General features: G+C 39.9%; 1 protein-coding gene and 1 pseudogene across 1 annotated transcript in view; both read right to left on the minus strand.

Moving 5' to 3' along the window:
• Positions 1 to 21,426, minus strand: part of pappa2 (pappalysin 2) — a 42,681-nt gene extending 21,255 nt beyond the window's left edge. The window contains exons 1-17 of the mRNA XM_033983003.2: positions 21,186 to 21,426; positions 19,156 to 19,388; positions 18,704 to 18,931; positions 17,656 to 18,254; positions 13,624 to 13,772; positions 12,566 to 12,705; positions 12,348 to 12,501; positions 11,442 to 11,634; positions 11,227 to 11,360; positions 8,750 to 8,932; positions 8,100 to 8,400; positions 6,418 to 6,543; positions 6,255 to 6,340; positions 3,935 to 4,131; positions 1,974 to 2,084; positions 1,071 to 1,206; positions 597 to 771 (exon numbers count right to left, since the gene is read on the minus strand). Of these exons, the coding sequence (XP_033838894.2) occupies positions 597 to 771; positions 1,071 to 1,206; positions 1,974 to 2,084; positions 3,935 to 4,131; positions 6,255 to 6,340; positions 6,418 to 6,543; positions 8,100 to 8,400; positions 8,750 to 8,932; positions 11,227 to 11,360; positions 11,442 to 11,634; positions 12,348 to 12,501; positions 12,566 to 12,705; positions 13,624 to 13,772; positions 17,656 to 18,254; positions 18,704 to 18,931; positions 19,156 to 19,388; positions 21,186 to 21,426 (3,386 nt within the window). The remainder of the gene's footprint in view (positions 1 to 596; positions 772 to 1,070; positions 1,207 to 1,973; positions 2,085 to 3,934; positions 4,132 to 6,254; positions 6,341 to 6,417; positions 6,544 to 8,099; positions 8,401 to 8,749; positions 8,933 to 11,226; positions 11,361 to 11,441; positions 11,635 to 12,347; positions 12,502 to 12,565; positions 12,706 to 13,623; positions 13,773 to 17,655; positions 18,255 to 18,703; positions 18,932 to 19,155; positions 19,389 to 21,185) is intronic.
• Positions 21,427 to 21,428: 2 nt separating this feature from the next.
• Positions 21,429 to 22,294, minus strand: LOC129457007 (uncharacterized; annotated as a pseudogene).
• Between the last annotated feature and the right edge of the window lie 962 nt (positions 22,295 to 23,256).

Consider the following 23,256-nt stretch of genomic DNA (forward strand, 5'->3'; position numbering starts at 1 on the left):
CATTTGAATAAAAAACAATAAAACCGCATATGGCAATCTAGAGTCCAGAATGCTGTGTGTATCAAGTCTGTTATAATCCTCAAATGTCAAAAGGTAAACTTAAGCTTTCCAAAGTCAGACTCATTAAACTCCAAAGCCTTGTGTGAAAGTGTAAAATAGTTAGATTTAGCCTAGATCTCTAAAGTCTTGTTAAAATGAGGCCTACAAAATCAAAATTGTAATTTAAAGCAGACCTATTATGCAAAATTTACTTTTAACCATGTTGTTTGTTTCCCCTAACCATCAACTGAAGTTGTTTTTGTAGTGAATCGTGCATGTTTGCACATTAGTGCTTTGGAGCAACTTTGATTGTTTTAGATGAATAATGTGATTTTAAATATGCAAATTATAACATCCATAGACATATAACTATATAGTAGACACAAGCACAATTAATAGGTCTTCTTTAATCAAATTTGGGTTACTAAGTTGAACTGAGTTGTAATGTTTATAACTGGCTAACATTTGTCTGTCGATCTGTGTTCTCTACATACAGGTGCATTGTGCGTGTGTAAAGGGGGAGGTAGCTGTGGGGAAGCCCACCCTGTGATGCGCACCCAGTCTGGGCGAAGGTGCTGAAGTGGCAGGAGGTCCTCAGAGCCACACCTGCCACAGCCACCGAGGGAGATGAGAGCAGCAGAACCACAGCCGAGGTGAGGAAGAACGGGCGCGAGAGGTCATGGGTCACATTCACTACCAGGGGGTTGTGATGGCACGAGAGGTCATGAGAGCCTGAGAAAAACAATGATCCAACATTAGCAGGATAGCTGAAAATATTTTTCATAGTATGCAGCACATCAGCCATCACCTCCTTATATAGTCTTCTGTATGTCCACAATTATAATAAACATAGACTACGCTTAAGAAACAATGCACACATTCAGGGGGAGAGTTTTGAGTTTCATCATAGGTTTCCAGTGGCATTTCATTACTGATTGCTGTTACTGAAATGCCTGATTGTGTTACTTTGTTCATGTGAATGTAAGAGTGGATTCAACAGTTTAGGCTGATCAAACTGTGATGTGTAATACCCAGTGAGTGGTTCTTCCCAGTTGTATCTGACAATAGAACCACAACTGTTCTTCTGCATTGTTCTCCAGACCAGGAACCATCTGAGGCCAGGTACACCATGACTGAGGCTGCTACTCCAGGGTGAGAAAATCCAACCTGCGTTTAAGGATAAATACACAATACATCGTTTAAGGATAAATACACAAATCATCATCGGCAGTGCAAAGTCTAAGCTCCATCGTATTGATAATGTTAACATCATGCACTTTGTTTGTATCGGTCTCTGCTTTCACAACTATAGGCCTATATCTAACAAGAATTATTTGTGGATAATGGGGATTGCCAAAATAGTCAGGCCTGACAAATAGGGTGTCCATAATTGTATGAAATGGAAAGTTGAGTAAAACAGTGCACATGTATTATAATAAGGGCTTGGTAATCCCAAATATGACAGACAAGAATCAGTCACATCAACAGCTACCCAACACTCTCTGGACTCTCTGAGCTCAGTGTGGGAAGAGCGGTCGTGGAAAAAATGAATGATAGCAACAGCGCTCAAAACACACAAACCAGACACGAACCCAGAGTGGAAAGACAGGATTCTTAAGTAGCAATAATACGGTATTTAGGTACAGAGTTTATTTGAAAACTCTTTAATACCGTTAATATGTTTTTACATTGAATACATTAGTAGTAAAAGTTGAATAGGCTCCTAGGATCATTATCACTATCCATCAGACTGTATTTTCTGTTGTCATACACTTGATTGTATAAGACTGTGAATTATGAGTAAATGGACCATGGTAATTGAAGGCTTTTATATTCAGAATGATTTGTCTCAAGCTGAAACTCAAAATATACACATTTGACAACACAGATTATTAATACATCAAAATGTTAATACAAATAGACCCCGTCTTTACCTTGAGCCAGTAAGTGTGCTCTAGGTCGTTGCTGTCGTCTTGAGTGGTGCAGGGGAACCACGCTCCAGTGGGAAGTCTGTCCCCTATGTCCAGGTGTTGAGACCTGCACAGCTGCATATAGACAATAAACACTACTTATTCTAAAGTATGAAACTGGATGCAAGTATTGTATTAGACCTGTTCTGGTCCTGGTTTAGTCCCAGTTTAGCTTAGCATAATATTATTGTCTTTCGGTGTCACTTTTTTGTATGCTTTTGCAGGAATTGGTACAGTAAGTAACTTTTCTTTTGGGGGTCTGCTATCTGCTTAATGTTATTGCTTAGCTGCTTAGCCTGGAATGTTCCACTGTATAGCATTAAACTTGCATTTATTCAAATACATAAAATACAATAAATTTGCTAAATACAACTTTGGGTGTAGTCGCTTCTCCACAGAGCTGACCTGTAACTTGGGTTGGTGGAGTTGTCTGTTCTTCTACATGGACATCGATAAGTTTGATGCCATATTGCGAAACATTCTAAGCAAAGCAATAATATCTCCATGGAGACAGCCAGGTGGCATGCCCTCTACCAGAAAAGTGCACCTTTAACAAGAAAAGAGTAGTTCTCTATTGTCATTTGCAATATAGGGGCCTAGATGGCAATGATCCTGCAACTAAGAGTCTATGTGGGCACAATTTCAAGAGGGTTCAATTAAATGCATCATTAGAATTTGTCGTGTGGACCAGTGTTCAATTCAAAAGCTGTATAATTTATGACATGTGTCTGTTGCTCTCGGTGCTGCAGTTGTAAATAGGAATGACAGGCTTAGGATTATTTGGAAGTCTATGATAAGAGGTTTCACTCAAAGTTCTGCCAGAATGTCCTTCAACTTTATGAGCTGGGCTTTTCCTCTTCACTCATGGCTTCAGCTGCCAGTCAGACAGAGCTTACTTCACAAAATCTAAATTTGAACTGACTTTGCAGGATTTGCAAGAATGCGTTCAATACAAAATTTTAAAAGACATGCCTTTATTCATGGAAATAATGTTCAAAAAAGATTGACGGATTCACAAAAATTCTGTAATACAAATTCTGTGAGCAGCTTATGAAATGTGTTCCAATGATGTTGTGTGAAAAATGTACTTTGGTGTACAAAAACAAAATCATGTTATCTTAACCTTCAGAAGAACTCTAAATGATGATGCATTACACCACATGTGGTCTATATATCTGTAGTACACATTACACATAATTCATTTGATCCATAAAGATTAGAGGGGATTTGTGATTACCAGTTCCTGCAGTGTTTTGGTGCCAGGTAGTTTGGACTTGGATGATGTTGATGTTGTTGAGATTATAGCAGGAACATATTGTTCAGGATATTGTTACTGGGTACACATTTGCCCTTGAGCCTGTAACTACTAAAATGCTTTGAGCTTTTGAGCATTTCTACCTTTATGGCTGTCTGAGTAACCCACATTCCCCAAATGTTCCATTACATGATGTAATTGGAAAATGTGTTTCTAAGGTCATTTGTATTTAAACATGTTAAGTCATCTGGTGTCTTAAAAGAAGACATATACTGCTTTTTTCAAGTATTTAGGAGTAAGTCACATTGATCAGAATTTTGTTCATTTTAAATGGCAATATTGATCAAAAGATCATATACAGAATGAGGTTCACTGATTTCCTGTTCAAAACTGTGGAACAGATTATGTCTAGCTTTGCATCTTCATAGTGCCATTTCATTGTAGCAAGCAGCAGATGTTCATTTTTATTTTTGGAAAATCGCTGGGTGTAATTTCAAAAAGGTAGTACAGAGCTGTGGGCTGGTATATGAGATAAGTGCAAACTGAAATTTTCTGCAGCTTCAAATGCAGAAAATCACAAGATTACTCAAACCTGCATGACTCACTCAAAATATAACTTAAGTAAGAAAGCCATTGTAACATGGCTAATGGCTCATAAGAGTTTGATTACCTTGTTGAGATGAGGCTCCCCAGTGACAGCGCGCGCAGGACACTTGTGAGGGTCTTGGTGTGAGGCGGTAGCAGTTGAAGCCCACTGATCATTGAAGCCCAAAGGAGTGAAGTACCCACAGTCCTGTACACTGGAGCCACGTTCAAACTCCTCACAGACACCATCTCCGTCAAAAACATAGCACTGACTGGGTTCTCCTTCAAAACCAAACAAAAACAAGATTTATGAAAGTGAAGTTTGATTCTCTATTTGGCACAACACAAAATTATCTAACGCTGTCTGACTCTGATCCAAATCTATTGTCAGAAACACAAATCAACCTTGTATTTTCATTGGCACTTTTGATGTTAGCTGTATTGACCCAGCCAATCAGCCATATTTGTGATATTAATAGTCTGAGGGGGAAATATGGGACTTGGCGTGGTAGATCCCACACAGGGCGCTACAATATTTACAATGACCAGGTGAAAACTGAATCATGTGTCAAAGATAAATGCTCACTCAATTGTCCAAATAGCTCCAAAGCCACATATTTTCAGACACGCACATCAAATTCTGAGTCCAGAAATACAATCATTTTCTGGAATGATTAATGAACCAATCTGGTCTGCTGAAAAGACCCCCCAGCAATGTGTGGTTTTCCTTTGACCCAGGGGTCTCTTGTGAATTAAAGATTACATAAAATATGCTTTACACTTGACTATTTCCACTTAAGTAGCTGTGTCTTGGAGCATAGAGATGCTTTGAAGAAAACAACATAATATGGAAATTTGACCAAAATAGCATATCGTCACAGGAATGAGATCATAATTTAATTATCATATTACTACCATTTCCACCACTGATGACCACTGGCACAACTTTCACAGCAATTTTCTCATGTAAAAAAACACTTAAAATATTGGCAATTTTTCACCCCAATTGTAATACATAAACAAAATCAGATAATCCATAATCCCTAAAGATTAGAGGGGATTTTTCATTACCAGTTCTTGCAGCGCTCTGGTTCCAGGTAGTTTGGACTTGGACAACGTTGATGTTGTTGAGATTATGACAGGAACATAATGTGCCATACAGTTGAACCTGATTAAAGGTCAACGCCGTCCTAGTAATAGTCGGCTCTGTGTGAGTTTACTAAAACCAGTGTGAAAGTATAGTTTAATGACAGTCCGTAATGCAGCAAATATTCGCGTAATCCTCCTGTGTTGTTCTCAATAACATCTGGACAGCTGCAGGAAACACACCGTCATGTCTTTCACAACTGATCAAAGCTGATAAGCCGGGGAACAGTGGAATTGGTAAAAACAACAAAACATTGAAATTGCTCATACCCAACTTCTATTTTATTTTACAGTACAATCAAGATTTGGTACAATTTTTCTTAGCAACTAATATTTAATCTAATTTGTATTGTTTGTCACTGGGTTCTCCCTCAACAATAAAACCTGTGTGTTAATGTGAAAAACAGTGTGAAAGCTGCCAGTTTGGAAAAGTAAGGGTTACGGGAGAGTAATGTGGTTAGGAAACCCAAACAAATATTCTGTCCATGACTAAGACCACCAATTGAATAATTGGATTTAAGTGTTCCAATTTGTAAAACCTGTTTTTGCCAAATTGTTTTCCTAACTAGTCATAATGTCTTTTGTTGTGAAAGGAGAGATGTAATGGTCTCACTCACGGCAGGGATAGACCTGCTGAAAGACATGAAACTTGTACAAAAACATGTGCTAATAAAGTTCATACTCATTCTATAACTGAGAGATCAGCATTTTTTCTCATTAAAATAGCATTGAAATGATTCACGTCTTGTTCCTTCGAAAACCTTTCCTGGGTATTAGTTTTAGTAACATAATAGTTTAATGGAGAACACCTATATAACAACCTGTAATGTCATATAACCTGGACCCTGTAACCCAACTGCTAACACTTTATATTAACTACACATGAAATAGTCTTAATGGAGCAAGAATAAAGACTTCATTCATAATTACCAAATAGCTGATTGAGAATGATTCAGGCTTAATAACTACATAAATAATACCTTGGACTTGTATAGTGCTTTTTTGGTCACAGATGGTTTGCAAACAATAAGAAAACAGTAAAAGACAATGGTGGAAATGAAGTAATTACTAAGCCAGAATCATTCTTAATAAACAATTTGTTCATTTTTGATTCAGTCTCTTTATTAGGTAAGTGTTTCAATGATGTAATAGCATGTTGTTACAGGTAGAATTGCATTGTACTTCTACCACCACACAGTACTTCCACTATCCTTTCTTTTTTTTGATTAGTTTCTACAAAAATACTATCTTCCCCTTACCGTTACAGTTGAAGTCCGTCTCTTTTTGGCATTTCTTGGAGCAGCCGTCTCCATCCAGCAGATTACTGTCATCACATTCCTCAGACCTATAGATCAGAGCATCAGCACGGCCTTGGTTTTACACAGTAGTATATTATCTATAGTCCCATTGTATTGCACTGACCCCTGTATGAAGCCGTCTCCGCAGTAAGGCTGTCCGTGGATGTACACCAGTGAAGGAGACTCATCGCTCACATTTTCAGCTTCCACCTGGACTGTGTACTGGTAACGGACGCCAGTCTGGACAGAGCTGAACAACGAAATATACAATGAATAACTATTGAAGCATTTCTTTAAACGGCCCATATTACGCTATTTTCTGATCTCTTTTATAATACTGTTTTCTCATCACAAACATACATGGAGTTGTGTTTTGTTTCATTCACACGCACAAGTCCTGCAGATTTAGGCTGGGTTCTTCTCTCAAACTAAAAACAATCTGTTCCACCTTGTGATGTCATGTGGTAATACAGGAAGTGCTCCACAGTGTTTTTAAACTCCATGCACCTTCAGTAGGATCATTTGGATAATTTCAACCCTGGAATTTCAATTCTCTACTGAACTAAAGGTAGAAGGTAGATGTTAACTTAAAAACTACCACTACATGACATCATAAGTTCGCACAACGTATTTTGAGCTGTATTTTGAGGAGATGAAGACAGATTTATAACGAATGCTTAGTCAGACATGGGTGAATGAAACAAAACACAACTCCAAGTATGTTTTTGAGGAGGTAACAACATTTTGCATAATCTGAGACTTTTAAATCGGCATTATGTAAGTTTTTAAGCCGAGGGTCTGAAACATTCTGTTCTCCATGTTGAAGGAATGTTCCATAAAATGTCTCAGAACAAAACAACGTCCATGGAAACAAATAACTTGAATAGTAATTGAATAAACGAAAAGACAGATAAGCTTACACTGTGGAGCATTATATTTTCATGAGTCAAGCAGGTGATGAACCCTCCAACAGAAAAGTTACATAGTGCACCTTTAATGTGAGAAGATCTTACAGCACAAAGGGAGGATTATATGTCACTGTACGTCCACAACCAATCAACATATCTCTCAGGATTATTGCAACAAAACCAGGCTTTGGTCTGTAACCTTGCAGTATCCAGTGACCTGACATGCACATAGCAGGAAGTCAGTGATGGCACATAGCAGGAAGTCAGTGAAACTTAAGCTCCATAAAAATATCCTGGTTCTCTGTATTTCTGAACATATCAAGAGCATTTATTTGTCAGAAATCAGTCAGTATCGGAGATGAGTGTCAGCTTACTCCCTGTAAATCCCTATTATAAATATTTGATTAGAATACGATATTATGGAAAAAAAGAACATATAAATACATATGATCTCAAACAGAAACAATATCCAATAATTGATTTCACTTATTTCCCCATCGTCTTGTGTTTGTCCAGTTTGTGCTTTGTGTGGCTGACATTTGGTTCACATTTGAGTCGTCCACTGCTTTACTCATCTGTCAACATATCAGATTCTCTCCCTTTTTTTCAGTTTTTTTGTTTTTTATGAGTGTGTGTATGTGTGTTTTGATGGTTTTCTCAGAGTTTTCAGTCTTCAGAGAAATCAACTCCAAATAAGAAAAAAACTGATGAACTTGATGAATATTGCATATTGATTTGGCAAACATATTTGTTTTTGCCTTCCTGTCTGTGCGAATACATTTATTTTTATGGCTTGGTTTGAAATTTAGTTTTATAAGTTGAATTTTCAATGTTCATCTTCATGGTTATCCTGAAAGAATGTAAAAGTGTGTAAATGAAACATATTATGAACACAAACCTGTCAGTGAAAGTCTGCTGCCTCTGAGCGGGGGGCTCTCTGGTGAAAGGGGGTTTTCGGTAAACCTTGTACAGCAGAGGCTTACACCCTGAGCACAGCGGACTATCCGGGCCTGAAGATAACATGACTGCATCGATCTCCAGCTTCTCATCAAACGTGCTGAGTCTTATGGCCTCCACTGCGGCGCTGTTTGTGCTGAGGCGCAGAGTCAGAGGCATGTCGCAGTACACATGCTGAGGGCCCAAGTGGATCACTCCTCCTCTCTCTGTGATCAGCTCTATGTCGGCTATGGCCGGATTCGCTGACAAACAAAACAAGATGTTATTAGCTGCATAGAGAATGGATATCTGTGGAGTAAATAATAATGAGTAATTTTGTTGTTATAGGCTAAAAGTCCTTCCAGACATCAACAACCTCAGTATGCTTAAAATATGAGATGATTCACATTGACATTATTAACATAGGCAGCCCTTACTGTGGGGCATTCTGGGCACAGCAATGCCATCTCCATGGAAACAAGCAATAGGCCCTCATTTTTTAACTTCATCAGAGAAGTTAAAAAACAAATGATTCTAGTCAAAAAGCATTCTTGACATGTAGAGGTGTTGGTAACATACTTATTCTGTGGTATATTGTTAAAAGAAGCTTACTTGTAGAGATGTAGGTGACCCACAGGGTGAGGCTGTGAGGTGCTACAGGGTGAAGAAAGTCCAGGGTGAGGGTGCACCCCTCTGTGTCGGGACATGGGGACGTGACGTTGGTATCGTACAGGCTCAGCTCTGGGCTCCAGGCCTGCAGGCTGGGCTCACAGGGCTGCTCCACATCAGGGGGGCCTGTGGGCCACAGTGAGGAAATGGTCATTAGTCTAAAGGGAGCAGGCAGTTTTACTTTTGACCCATCATTAATGGTTTAATTATTTCCAATTATCACAAGGAAATACAATAAACATGGTGTCATTATCAAGCATTTCCCAAAATAAAAACACATGTTCAATTAGGCATAGGTGTTATTCACTACATAAACCACAGCGTTTTATGCATTTAAACCCTGAGCCAGGGACTTAAGAGGACATTAAAACAAATAATGTCTTTAAACAAAATTGAACTTAAAACTCTGATTTCCTTAAAAGGTGTCTAATATGTTTAGACACTGCATTTGATTAAGCTGTAATCATAGAATTGCAATTTTATTCTATTTCATCCAACTGTTGTATCGTATTTCTTGTCAAGTACAACTTGAGATATTTTAAGTTAACAGTACTTTTTTTATCAGCCAGATAAGCCCTGTTTTCTGTATTTGTAATAGCTCTTTTAGGATCTTACCTTTTTGCAAGAAGCCAAATTAATGCATAGCTTTGTGCACATTACCTCTGGTTTACATCAGTGTGCAAAACTCAACTGTTGTTAAAGTAGAAACGGTTGTAACAAATAAATGTGGAAACTACTCGGCAGTTTCTAAACATGAATCAAAACAGCCTAATTTCCCCCTTACCTTTCCTTCCTGATTGTATAATATATGTACACATGTTTTGGCTGACAGAGCAGCTCTGTGCATTATCATGTGTGAAAGTGTGCACAGAAAGGAGAGCGCAGGGACGCCAGCAGACAGCCTGTCTCCTCTTGTGTGTGCGCGGCCCTGTTTAGAATAAGACGGTAATTGACTCTTTATCATCATTACGATCCCACAGCCAAAGAGCGGGACTCGTAATCCCCCCTGGTCCTCCAGCCGCTTGTTTTCAAAGGAGAAATTCCAGCGGAGGATTTCCACATATTTGGGTCGAGTTTCCACGGAAGCAGCAGAAAGTGTTATTGTACACTCATTCATTTGATTCTTTTTACATTGTTTAGTGTAATGTTTTTTTCCATTTGTGTAGTGTTTTCTTGCTACATGTCAAGTAAAAATTATTAGACTAACAAGGACCATATGTTCACACCATTACATTCTATAGTGTGTTGTTTATGGAGCTTGAACAGCACCCAAACATTACCAGAGTCGACGCTTAGATGCCTAATAATCCTTGTTCTCACTTTGGCCAAAGCAGAGACACAGGACTGTGGCTGAGGCTAATTATCATTTAATGATTTTCGTCTTTTTCCTTTTCCAGGAGATATTAAGCTTGCACGCACCTGAGATTTACAGGGAGGTGAGGTGTGCAGTGTGGGCAGCTGCACTACAGTAAACAACAAACAGTAGTGAAAGTTTACCTAAACAACACTTCATTAATAAATAATAAGAGAAATCTTCAGTGGACTCTGGTTCTTCTGTTGTATTTGGAACAGGATCAGTGACAGTATTTGCACTTAAGGGCCTATATTACACTATTTTCTGATCCATGTTTCCTCATCACAAACATACCAGGAGTTGTGTTTTGTTTCATGAGTTCTTCTCTCAAACAGACAACACTTGTGATGTCACATGGTAATACATTAATACACCTTCACTACAATTATTTGGATAGTTTCAGCCCTGGAACTGCCTATCTCTACTGAGCTAAAGGTAAAAGGCTGTTAACTTGAAAATTACTGCTTCATGACATCACAATGTGGAACAGAGCATTTTGAGCTTTGGAGATGTAGACAGATTAATAATAAAAGGTTACTCAAACATGTGTGAATGAAACAAAACAAAATTCCAGGTGTGTTTTTGAGGAGGTAAAAACATTATAACATGGCTTAAAACTAAAGAATCAATTTTGTGTAATATAGGGCCTTTAAGTTTATTTTTGAGATATGATACTTTGATTACTACGTTTATTTTGGCACTGTGCAAATTTCTGGTGGAGAAACCGCAACCTGCTTGTCTCTGTGGAGATGTTATTGCTTTGCCTGGAATGTTCTAAAGTATGGCATCTCGCCTGCATTCATTTCTTCAGGGTATTTTTATTGCTCATGGGCTTATTGTGTATGGGCTTGCCACTCTACAGATCTGATCAGTAACATGGCTTGGCATCACCTACTTCTCTCCATGGGCATAGATAGAGACCCACCACCAGAAATATTACACAGTGCAGCTTTAATGCAGTCACACCAGTTTAGTTTGATTATTCATTAAAACTTGCGCTCATTCAAACAGGACATAGTACAATTTTCCGTATACAAACCAATGTTACTGGTGAGTTGTTACTGACCAACAGCTTCTTCAGGAGTCCAGTATCCAGAGGTGTCACAGACTCGAGGAGAGGCGGCCTCAAACGCGTATTGATGAAACACACCATCACTTTCACATAATCCACAGTCCACTGTTGAAAAACCCAAAGCGGAGCTACAACAAGAGAAGGCAGTATTTTAACAGTCATTTGTCACCATTAAAACCTATAACTTTCAAAGAGCTACCTGTAATTACCTTTGATAGAGTGGTCCACTTAATGGGGCTAACCAGTAGAGAGACACAGATCTTGCAGTCTGGGCTGTTATTATTGGGGCCAGAGGGACAGGGGAAGGCTGGCGAGTCGTCAGCCACTTCTGATACACCAGGTCCAGGTAACAGTGCATTCGGGCCACTTGGTTTGGTGTGAAGTGGTTGGTGCAGTTGTCATCTAAGGTAAGGAAAGAAATATAATGTTTTAGATTTCAGCTGTAAGTAATATAAGTCAGTGATGTGCAATGATAGACAAATTGCAAATATTGTTTCGGATAGTTTTGGAACATGCCTATGAGGTTCATCTGTTTTTTGGTAAAAAATTTTTAATACATTTTTTCAGACTATTTCAGATGGATTAAGGAGGCATTCGGGATATGGAAATGTGCCCACGAAATACGGAAACATCCCCACGCGACTATAACTCGGGATGAGGGAGCCTTTTTACTCTCACACACCTGGGACACTATTCTGAAGAAGTTGAACTGCAGATGGCGCTGTTGTCCTGCCTCTACTGGTACAAAGACAGTGCCAAAACCTGTTTAAATTAGCTGACTGGACACGTCACAGCAACGTCACGTGACCACTCTGAGGAAGAGCGCTAGTGAGCAGTCCAAACTGTCAGGTATAAAAAACTGTCTAATAGTTTTGTAAAGTGTTTAGATCAAGGTCTTAACTATTGTGCTATACAAATGAACTTGCCTATTGTAAGAAAGGACCAGAGCCTTGACTTAGATCTGAACTATCCATGTGTTTCTGATTTTTTCCTGTATAAAATTGTCTTCTTAATATTGTTTGTTTCTTCTTAATGTTTCTTTGTCAAGAAAATGCAAACTTTCCCCCAAAACCATATGACATATTTGAATGATGTAATCGGGCATAAACACTTGCCTGTGTAGCTCATGTAATTGCTGTAAGGAGTATCTTGGTAGTTGGTGACTCCACAAGTGTCGTTCACATCTCCTGGATCATGACAGACCTTGGATTTGGGAGTGGGGGCAGTGTCAGCACACAGGTCTCCAGTTTCCATGGAAGGGGTGGTCTCCTGAAATTATCAAATGAAAGTTTAATTTCAACGTCATTGTTTAAGTTCTATCAGTCAGTGGTACCTGACATGGATCATCACATGAGTCCCGTTCACTGACGCCTTTGAAAACGTGGTAAAGACCAAATATGTGTCCCATCTCATGGATCATGGTGTTGTGGTGCCCCACTGTTCCAAAGTAGGATGGATTTAACACCATGCCACCTATAATAAAAATCACAATCATATATTTATATTTGCATATGATCTAGAAACACTGGAGAATGAATAATTGGCAGTGCATTTCAACCAAACTAAACAAAACAAAACAACGGAATTAAAATTAAAGCTCAAGGGATACTTAACCAAATCCAATTTGTTCACTTTACATTTATCTTTGGTTTCTCAAATTCTTGTTACATTTCCCACACAGCAGAGATAAGGGTGTTCTTGTGGTGAAGTAATAGTGATACTATCAGGAAAAGACATAACCAATTCAAGAGTTATTGGTTCTTAATTTTAAACATACTTCCCACTGGGAAAAATTCACAAAGACACTAAAAAACAAGCTGCAGGCACATGTTTAAAATAAGAACACATGGTGAGAAGCCTCAGGTAAAATCCATCTCCTTTGAAAGATTAACTTTCAATATTGTGTTTTACAACAGCAGCATAATATGGTCATGTTGAATTATTATTTTCATGCAGTGAGTAAAAGCATACAGGTGGTAACAATGGCCCAGTGCTCTGCTGTTTGTTTGTGCTGTTGCTGTTGGGTTGATCAGGCTTTTCCAGTGGAAAAGGCTTTAATGATTAAAGCAGGAAACAGGCAAAGTGCCGGGAAAATGTGTGCCAGCCCTTATAGCGCCCACATCTCACTGGGATGTGAGTATACACAATATTTTTGAGAGAAATCATGGAGAATCTAATATAGAGAACAATTAAATATGTATATTGGCACATCACTGCTAGCATGAACAAAATTATATGTTTATTTTGTCAAGGCAACAAATCTTAACAAACATCTCATGAATCCTTCTGCAATATTTTCCACATCTTACTTAACATTATTTGGAACTAGTTTTTCTTGCAAATTGACAGAAATGTTTGTGATTAAATGTATTAATGTATTGAAAAGCTCACCTTGGTGAGTGAGGGCCTCCTTCGCCCAGGGCCAGGTCGCGGCTCCAGCTAGCTCCTCGCGTGCAGAGTTGTTAGCGAAGAAGACGTTTAGTGTATCAGTGCCACTCAGCTGAAGTTCATCCTTCAGCTCTTTGATGCTCATATATGCCCTGGAAACAAACACATTTCAACACCACATGATAAATCATATTCACTATAGCCAAATAAGCTTACGTCAGTTTTTGAACATATGTTCTCTTAATTAGTTATATGGTTGAGCAACTTCTATATATACCAATCACCTGTCACCTGCATTCAGGGTTAGGAGGGAAAAATTGTACCTTTTTCATAAAATATTGAAAGTAATTTTTATTTTTATTTTATTATTATTATTATTTTTTAAGACAAAATGAATCAAAATCAAAAATTGTGATTGATTTGTTGCCAAGGTCTACTTGGTGCATAGTAGCCTGTTAAACACAGATGTTGAATAGGCTACAAACAATCTGAACTGTTTAATGGTACTGTTGAGTTAGAAGCCTACTAAGCTTTAATCCTTTACACCAAATGAATCTCTATTTTCCCATACGAACACACCGTGATTACATGGCCTTTCACCACAAAATGACTTCAATGTGCACTGCTGTGAGGATCTACTGTACCTCCTGAATAAAACCAGAGCCCAGTCCGCTCACTTAAATAAGGTGCTTTGGGGAATCCCTCCTATATCCCATAAGTTCAGCTCAGGCCACATAGACCTCCCAGATACAAGAAAGTAGAGAACAAAAAATTACATTAAAAGTTCTGTTGTATTTTAAGGTTAAAGGTGACATACAATGCAAGACATACTTTTATAAGCTTTGAACCATGTGATATGTTTTTTTCCCTGCACAATGAGCTTAGTAAAAGTTTTATTTCTAATCTTGTATTGTCTTGCATTTGTGGTTTGAGTGCTTAGAATTTTCTTTTTTTATCCCAATACTTTGTTGTGATTATAAAAAAAAAAAAAAAAAAAAGTCATACGTAGTCAATGTCATGTCCATGTCCATTTATAGTTTAAAAAAATCAGCTCTGTGTAAGAATGGTTTTGTTGTAATTGTGTGTCGATATTGTGGTTTAGAATGCACAAAATGTAAAATAATAATCTACATTTAGTACAAAATACAATAAAAAAGGCAAGGCATTTTATTATCACAGTGAGGTGGTATGACTTTTGCATGAATAGTAGCAATAGGATATAAAAGTACTTGAAGGAAATCAAAAGACAAATACTGTACCTAAGCCCCATGACCAAACATTCAAATAGATCAATGGTTTTACAAATGCCAGCAAATGTCACGCTCACATTCATTTTCTTTCCGCTTGATAACCCTGCAAGCTGGAGCCAGGGTCAAACACATAACTCAAAAGACTTCCTCCAGATGACCCAGCTCTGTATTTACAAAGGAAAACACATTTGTGAGTGTAGACCTATGTTTAAAAAATGGAAATATGAAAATCAATTGCACAAATAGTTAAATTCTTAGGGCATTAATACAGACAGGATGCTGTCAGTTATCCTGCAGAGTTGAATTTTATTGTGTTCCAGAAAGAAACACAATAAAATTTGAAAACTTGAAATAATAACTTTGCCCTGACAAGAAGAATATCTTGTCAGGAATACACTTTATTTATGCCAGTTATTGCTGATCAATACAATGTGTTAACCTGAATAAATGGCTAAAGGTGCACTATGTAACTTTTCTGGAAGAGGGTTTACTACTTGCTTGTCTCCATGGAGAGGTTATGGCTGGAATGTTCCACAATATGAAATTAAATCACAACAGCAGCTGCCTCTTAGGGCTTTACATGAGAATTGATTTAAATAATAGAAAGTTAGAAAATCAACAATGAAACAGACAAGCAAATTAATCAGCAGAAAACAAGCAAATGGAGAACTGTCCCAGGACATCCCCTGTCCTTAGACCCTATTTCTCAGCAAATCTCCATGGAGACAAGCAGCTGACACCACCAAGCAAAGTTACAAGAGAGCGGACACCACTCTTGTAACTTGCATGTTTTCAAGGACTTTTAATCAACAAAACTGCAATGAAATACAAATAGAGGTTTTATTCCCTATTGTGGAACATCACCGTGGAGATGTCTGTGTAATGCCCCAGTCGTCCAGGTATGATAAGTCTATTCTATCAAGTGGACAAAAGATTTAGAGTGAAGACGTTTCACCACTCATCCAAGCGGCAATCTGACCAGAACTGATGAAGCCGCTTCTTTTGCTATCTCCATGGAGACACAAAGGTGGCAGACGCTCCACCAGAAAAAGTTACATACTATAGTGCACCTTTAATATTACAGACAGTCTTATAAGAAAGGTTTTGGACCATTTACTTCATGGAGGACTAATGTTTCTATGTTTTTTTGCCACTTTCAGTCAGACACTACAGAGGCAGCCAACAACTACATTTTATTACTCCCTGTCAGCATTATTCCCCTGTTCACCATTTTACTGTCTATAGCATTCAAACTATCCCTCTAATAAACAGATACAGTTCCCCTCTCTTGTTTCACAGTGGCACATTGCAGGGCTTGTGGTCACAAAATGGATTAAAAGTCGCTCTTTACGAAGTTGGGCCGACGACCTCATGGCGAGACTTGATGCAAACTATTTGAAGCTCTGCGGGGGCCTGTCTGTCATTGCAAATGGAAGGCAGCGGGCCGCCACTTGAGTTGTTTAGCAAAAAATAAATGTGTACTTTGGCCTTTTAACCCAACATCCCCACTTCACAGGGCTCTTGCTGTAAACCACTAGGGAAAGTGAGAGTGCCAATTTGTCCATGTATTCGGTTGAGCTGTTCATTGCACGTCCCTTCCAGCCAGATATGCACCTCATGTGGAGAACTCTTCTTATTAGTGGCCTTCTGTGCCCAAACTTACAACCAGAAAAGAACTGGAAAAAAACATGTTTTCATAAGTCTGATGCGGCTGGGTACACTGTCTGGAAATAGAAGAACCCAGACAGAATACTAAATTCCCAACTAAATCGCCTATAAATCATAGTTTTCATTGGTTATAGTTTTCACAACTGAACAAACTTTGCACATTTGCAGGTGCTCAATAGAAAATGAAACTTCCTTTTGCAGGAAAATCAGCGGGAGGTGCGGTGACAGTTTCATTAAAAGATCAAACAAAACAAAGTGTTGGAGGAAATTGGAGAATTGGTAAATTGGTCCAGCGTTGTGTGAACGGAGATGAAAGAAGTATCGCTGGACTGATTAAATCCATGCAGTGGATTTACAAGGTGACAGATCACAATTTAGCTTTCATTACAAGTCACGTCCGTTTAACTTTCTTTTTCACTCTATCAACCTGTGGAGAGAATAGCTGCGTTTACAGGACAAATGCTGTTGATGCAAAATGGATGTAAATCTGACCCAGGGCAGCTGTGACTACAACCTAAGAGTATTCAGCAAATGTCATGCAGTCATTAGAACCATTAGATACGTCATGAGTCTCTTTCATTACTTCGCAAAAATTGTAATATCAGATGTAATATTTGCTTCTTTTAGATTTCTAGGGTTGTAGTCGACCTAAAAATTCTTGGTTGAATAAAGACATGCCTATGCATCAGTTAATCGACTAAAAGGGGGTATGGAATGGCACTGATTTAAGCTCTCAAAATCATTAGTCGTACTGGCAAACAGCAGGGAAAAATAAACTGTCCACTTAGTTGTCACTCCAAAAACTCGTGCTTACTTACTCCATGAATTCTTGTTTCTGCTGTTGTGCAAATAAATTCTTATAATCTTAAGTCTATACCAATACCAATATGAACATTTTAAGACCAAAATAACAAGTCTCACTGCAGCAGTTATAGAGAGAGGGGTGGCATTTTTTCAAAGAAAATTGGAGCCGATGGAGCCGTAAGCACGCACATGATCACTTCCTTCCTGTATCGCGGCGGCAATATATCTTCAAACTGCTTGTCCAACTTATCTAAATACACCCTGGTGGAAAGGTTGTTGAAGAACTAATTAACAATAAACATATACCTCTTACCTGTCTGGAGACTCCGGGTCAAAGCATGTCTTCAGCACATCCGTTACTGCCGGTTCACAACAGTCCCCGTCGTCATAGTCGTAGTAAATACTGTTGCACTCCATGTTACAGACGCCATCTTGTCTCTTCCAGCTATAGCACGGCCCCAGCCTCAGACAGTCCCCTCCATCGTGACCGGTCCTGGGGTGATCGCATTCAGGATCACACTGGCGATTCCCAATCTTCTCAATCCGACAGTTGCTTAGAATGAACTTTTCTCTCAGACTGGAATTTCTGACCGTATGGACGTTGATCTCCAGAGTGATGTTATATGGGCGAAAGGCTTCAACAAGAGCTTTATGTTGTAGCTCAATTTGGGCCTTGGATACAGTTGGATTCCCACCATTATCATCAGCCAGGTTGACGATCCTATAGCGGACGTGTTTGGGGGTCCGGAGCTGCCAGTTGTTGTTGTAGCCAGCAATAATCTCTGTGTTGTCGCAAGGTGTAAGGCCGCATGGAGGAGGGTCAAATGGGGACACAAGCTCTTGTTCGGGGATTGGAGTGGTGACGACGCTCGGGTGGAGACCAAATTTGTATGGGGTCCACAGCTGTTCTACCTAGCACCAAAACACAATTACAGTTCTTCATCAGAATGATGGTGTAATATGATTGTAGATACTAAGCTGAAATCTGTTATGTTTTGTTACCTTTGCCAACAAGGATGTTAACGTTTATTGATTTAGTTACAATTTCACGATAGGCCTGTTTAAATGTACTGGTGGGTCTCAAATGACATCACAACATTCTATAAGCCAATAATATTTAATACAGATGTTATTTTTGTTGCAAGGTCTAGTTGCTGATAGAAATGAACAGGTTCAACATTTGTGAATTAGATTAGATATTTCTGATGAAAATACAGTGCAACAAGAAAAACTGGCATCATCACATTGTAGAATATGAAAACACAAATATGGCCCTTGGATTGTGCTTGTCTGCTTTGCGCATCAACTACAGATAATATCAAAAGACATATAAATTAAAGGAAACATGAGCACTGACTTACATTGGTGAAGTCAGCCCACATGGCCAGTAGAGGATCGCTCTTATCAATGTCCTGTGGTCGTTGCATCAGGTCTTCTTGAGTTCGGGCGTAGTCCCACAGGATTAAGCCTCCTATGTGTCCCCTGAAGCTGTGGCTCTTCTCTGATTGGTTGCTGCCAAGAAAGAAGGTTCTGCATGTCTTCATGAATGAGCTGTACAGATTTCCAGATTGGAAACTGCTCTCTCCAACCTGTAAAAGAATAATTGCCATAAGAAATAATGCAACATTTCTAGAACAGCGGTAAGCCGCACTGGAAACAAGTTGCAAGCATGAGGTAATAATGTTGAGTTGATCATGATTTCTGTCCAGTAGCTTTTTACTATATAAGGAGTATTTAATACTGTTTTTTTCTGAGAGTTCATACTTTGCTGTGATTGGATATAGAAAAACACTGAAACACAATATTTACAGACCTTAGCTCCATCGACATACAGGGTCATGTTGTGGCTGTTGTATGAAGCCATCAGGTGTGTCCAGGCATTGCCATGGTAGCGCTGGTGGCTGTGGACAGTGGTGGATTTGACTGCTCGGTCCGTGCGCAGGGTGAAGTAGAATCGGGCATCTTTGGTACTGCCAGGCTCCAGGGTCTGGATGCCCACAGACCAGCCCTTCTCACTCAGAGAGTGGGAACAGTTGTCGAATACACCTGAAGATATGACACGAATCATATGAGGACAAATAGAGAAGTATTAGTTTGGTTTGTTTCACATTAGGAGACAAATGATGTGGTGGCAATTCTAGTTCGAAAAAGGAAAGATAAAGAATTTGTTATTAGTTTAGTGGCAGACTATCAAAAGCAACTTCAGCCTTGGGACTTAAAATGTATTGTGTTAAAATTTGTTTATTTTGTAGTAGTAGTAGTAGTAGTAGTAGGAGGAGGAGGAGGAGGAGGAGGAGGAGGAGGAGGAGGAATATATAAGTGCTTTAATAGAAAAAACAACTTAAGTTCAAAATGAACAAATCTGTTGTGTTCCAGTCATTGGGCCTATCTCGAGCGTGTGGTTGTCATTGAGTTCAGTGAGATGCTGCAGAACAAAGACATAAAATATACTAGAAGAGAGAAAAGACAGAGCTGTTTCTCACAGCCGTGGCAAGGCCCTGTGTTTCCATCTGCTCTTGCAACAGACGATTCCACATCTGCCTCCCAGATGTGCGGACTGGGACAGCACAGGGTCAGGGAACCCCTTCACCCTCCACGGTGCTATGTTATGTGAATGCATTTGACATCAATATGGGAAAGTGTAGCAAAATATGTAGCACTAGGAGCCATTTACACGGTTGGTCTTTGAAGCAGTTTAGGAGAGGGGCAGTAGGAAGCCTCACCTGTGCCAAATGAAATACATTAAACTGCATGCTGACTACTGTATAGCTACTAAATGTAACCACACAAATGCAAGGATCTATTTGTCATAAATCTGCATTAGGCTAAAGCAAATATAACATGCTAAATGGGGCACAAGGAAAACTACTACAATGGGGAATCACTGACAGATGTGTGTATTTCATGGCACAAACCAAAAACAAGGGGAAGAATGTTCAGATTTTGGCAGATTTCATCAACATCAAAAATAAGTTAAGTTCACTGTTTATTTAACAAATAGCTGCATATCATCTCCCACTAAACAATATTAATTGATTGATTACAGATCTCTTTTGACTTAGAACTCCAAAACCATATTGCAAAGGCTTTTAAATCATTTGGTCTGTGATTCTGAGTCATAAAATGGCTATTATTACTGATCAGTTTACCTTTCCCCACAGCAAGAGAGGATGGGTCCAATGCACGAGACAATGGACACAATAACTTACATCCCTTGGAGCACTGATGACTCCGGAAAGCATCCTCCTTAAACATTTTGGAGTTTGGAGATTCTCTATGCTACACTCAATATTGTCTTTCTAATGTTCTGATAAGCTATAAGTTTTATGCTACTTTCCATCCATCCATCCATCCATTTTCTTCCGCTCATCCGGGGCCGGGTCGCGGGGGCAGCAGCAGCACTTTCTCTCATGAATTAACTGAACTCCTACATATTCAGTTTCTTTACCTCTGCACAGCTACTTCCAGCCCAGCCTCCTCTAGTCTTCTGGTCTCTAACAGTAAGCATTTCCTGCCTAATTAAAAATGCACTGATGCACTATCCTACTGCATCAGTGTCAACAGTAGCTATAGCATATTCAGTGATGCAATATTTGTTAACACCTGAATCTGATCAGCAAAATGAATGAAAGGATTGTGGAACATGGAACATTGACATGGTCACTAACAATCCATATGTTTAGGCTACATCGCCCTTGTCCTGTCAGTGTTTGCATTTGAGTAAGTGCAATAACGACACAAAGTTATGATCAAGAACAGCCTAACTTAGATAAATCCCCCAAAATATAAAGAAAACAGAAAATGTACCTTTTATTGGGCAGAGATTCAAGAACAAGGACCCACCTGCAATGACCGCGGGGTTGCTCTGCCCTCCTTCAGGCTTCACCCACAGCTCCAGACCTGACTTAGCCCTGGGCCAGCTCCAGATCAGCGTCCGCCTGAGTCTCAGCTGCTCCCTGCCTCCGCGGAAGTACAAGGCTGTCATCCACGACGGCGGCGCACGGGGCACAGTGTTTGCCCAGGACGAAGCCCCACTCCTGCCGCTGTGAAGTGCGGGGCCTCGCGGATGCACCCAGATCCTCATCTTCAACCTCTCCGGAGAAGTTTTTCGTCGTCAGCCGCGCCAATGGAGGGCTGTGCGTCTCCATTCACACTGTGCGTGGAGGGAACGTGGAGTGGAGCGGAGACCGTGGAGCTGCGGGGGGGAGCTCCGTTCCAGCTTGAGTTCAGCTCCTCTTCGTCTTGGAGGCTGCGCGTGACCCTAGAGGGGGGCATCGCGTGGCCCTGCTGGCGGTGCACTGTGGTCTGAGCCATAATAATCGAGCTTTGTTTTGTCTGCGTCGCGTTTCTGAGAGTGCCTTGCCCCCGGACTTCCCTGTCTGGCTTCATGTCCTCGCTGATATCCGCTGTCAAACCCCGCACTCTCCGGTGCACACCGCTGGAGCGCTTCTCACAAACCTGTGTGTGCCGCTGGCCCGGGTGCTCACCGCTGGAGGGCGTTGTTGGGAACCGTGAGTATGAGGAGGAGAGGGAGCTGGGCTGTCGCCGGGACCTCCAAACTACAGCCGCTGCGCACGGTTCACCTGTTTGACTGGAAAGTTCTCGGTCTGCACGCCTCGCCAATCGCGCGCTGGTAGGGACTGAACCCGTCAGAACAAACCGGATTCAACAGCCAAGTATTAGTGACAATAACCAAAGATATGGCCAACAGTCTTAATAACAACATGTTTAATTTGTTTTCCTATTGCTGTGTTTCAGAGGTGAACAGCAACAGTTTTCACTGATCCATTTGTGCCATGCGAGAAAATGTTTACATCAATCAGTGCTGTAAGCCTCTTTGGTGTGCTACAAAAGAGACGTGGATGCTGAAGATCAAGCCAAAGGTCAGATCACATTATGAGTCCAGGTGAAGGTTTGAGAATGGCACGCAAAATACGCTGTTTGTGGCAGAAATCACGGTAACCTGCAGTGTCTTTCGCTGCGCAGTTGCAGCTATATTCTGTACTTTGCACGGGTCTTTATTCACACTATAGAACATTTCAAGATGAAAATAATCACTGCTTTTTAAGCACACTGTACATGAGGAGTCCAATTTAATTCACTGTTTTGAACGGTTACTTAATTACGCATACAATAAAACCTAAATCTTGTGACGCCTCTGTTACCTGAAAAACGAAAGCATCAAAAGATGTGTCCTGCTTCAAAAAATATGGCTGAAATAAAAATAAAGGTGAGTCACTCCAGAGAGTCAAAACGCTTCACGTATAAATCCAAGGCTTTTGTTGCAGAGCAACAAAAAACAGACCTAATAAACTATTTGAACCCTGAGGTTGTGCGTCCTCGTTTGGTTGTGCGCGCCTCAAAGTGACTGGCTGATACACCGGTCCATGCAGTAGTAATATGCTCCTCCATTCACTCTTCAATCTCCCTCTCTATCTTTCTCTCTCTCTCTATCTCAGTCTCTCTCTCTCTCTCCTCTCTCTCTCTCTCTCTCTCTCTCTCTCTCTCTTCTCTCTCTCTCTCTCTCTCTCTCTCTCTCTCTCTCTCTCTGCAGAGTCCAAAGACTTTTTTTTTTTTTATCAGGGAAGCCCCTGCTCCCACTGTAACAGCACGCGGTGCGAGGGATAGTGATGGGCTGGAGGTGGAGAGAGGGGAAAGAAGGTGGGGCAGTGATGCAAAGAACTGGCTGTAACACTGCAGACTTTTACAAGGGAAATCCTTCTCTGTCTGTGCACACTGCTCATATCCATGGCAAGAACGCAGCTGAATACTAAGACCTATAAATAATAACAAAACAAGAAAGGAATCTAAATAACTGGAAACACATTGTGTGAATATAAAGAATATCTCCAATCAAATGTTGTGGAAATTAAAGTGCTGTTTGTTTTGTTTATGATTTACTGGTTGTTTTTTA

The sequence above is a fragment of the Periophthalmus magnuspinnatus genome, chromosome 17, assembly GCF_009829125.3.
Source record: "Periophthalmus magnuspinnatus isolate fPerMag1 chromosome 17, fPerMag1.2.pri, whole genome shotgun sequence".
Taxonomy (NCBI): Eukaryota; Metazoa; Chordata; class Actinopteri; order Gobiiformes; family Gobiidae; genus Periophthalmus; species Periophthalmus magnuspinnatus.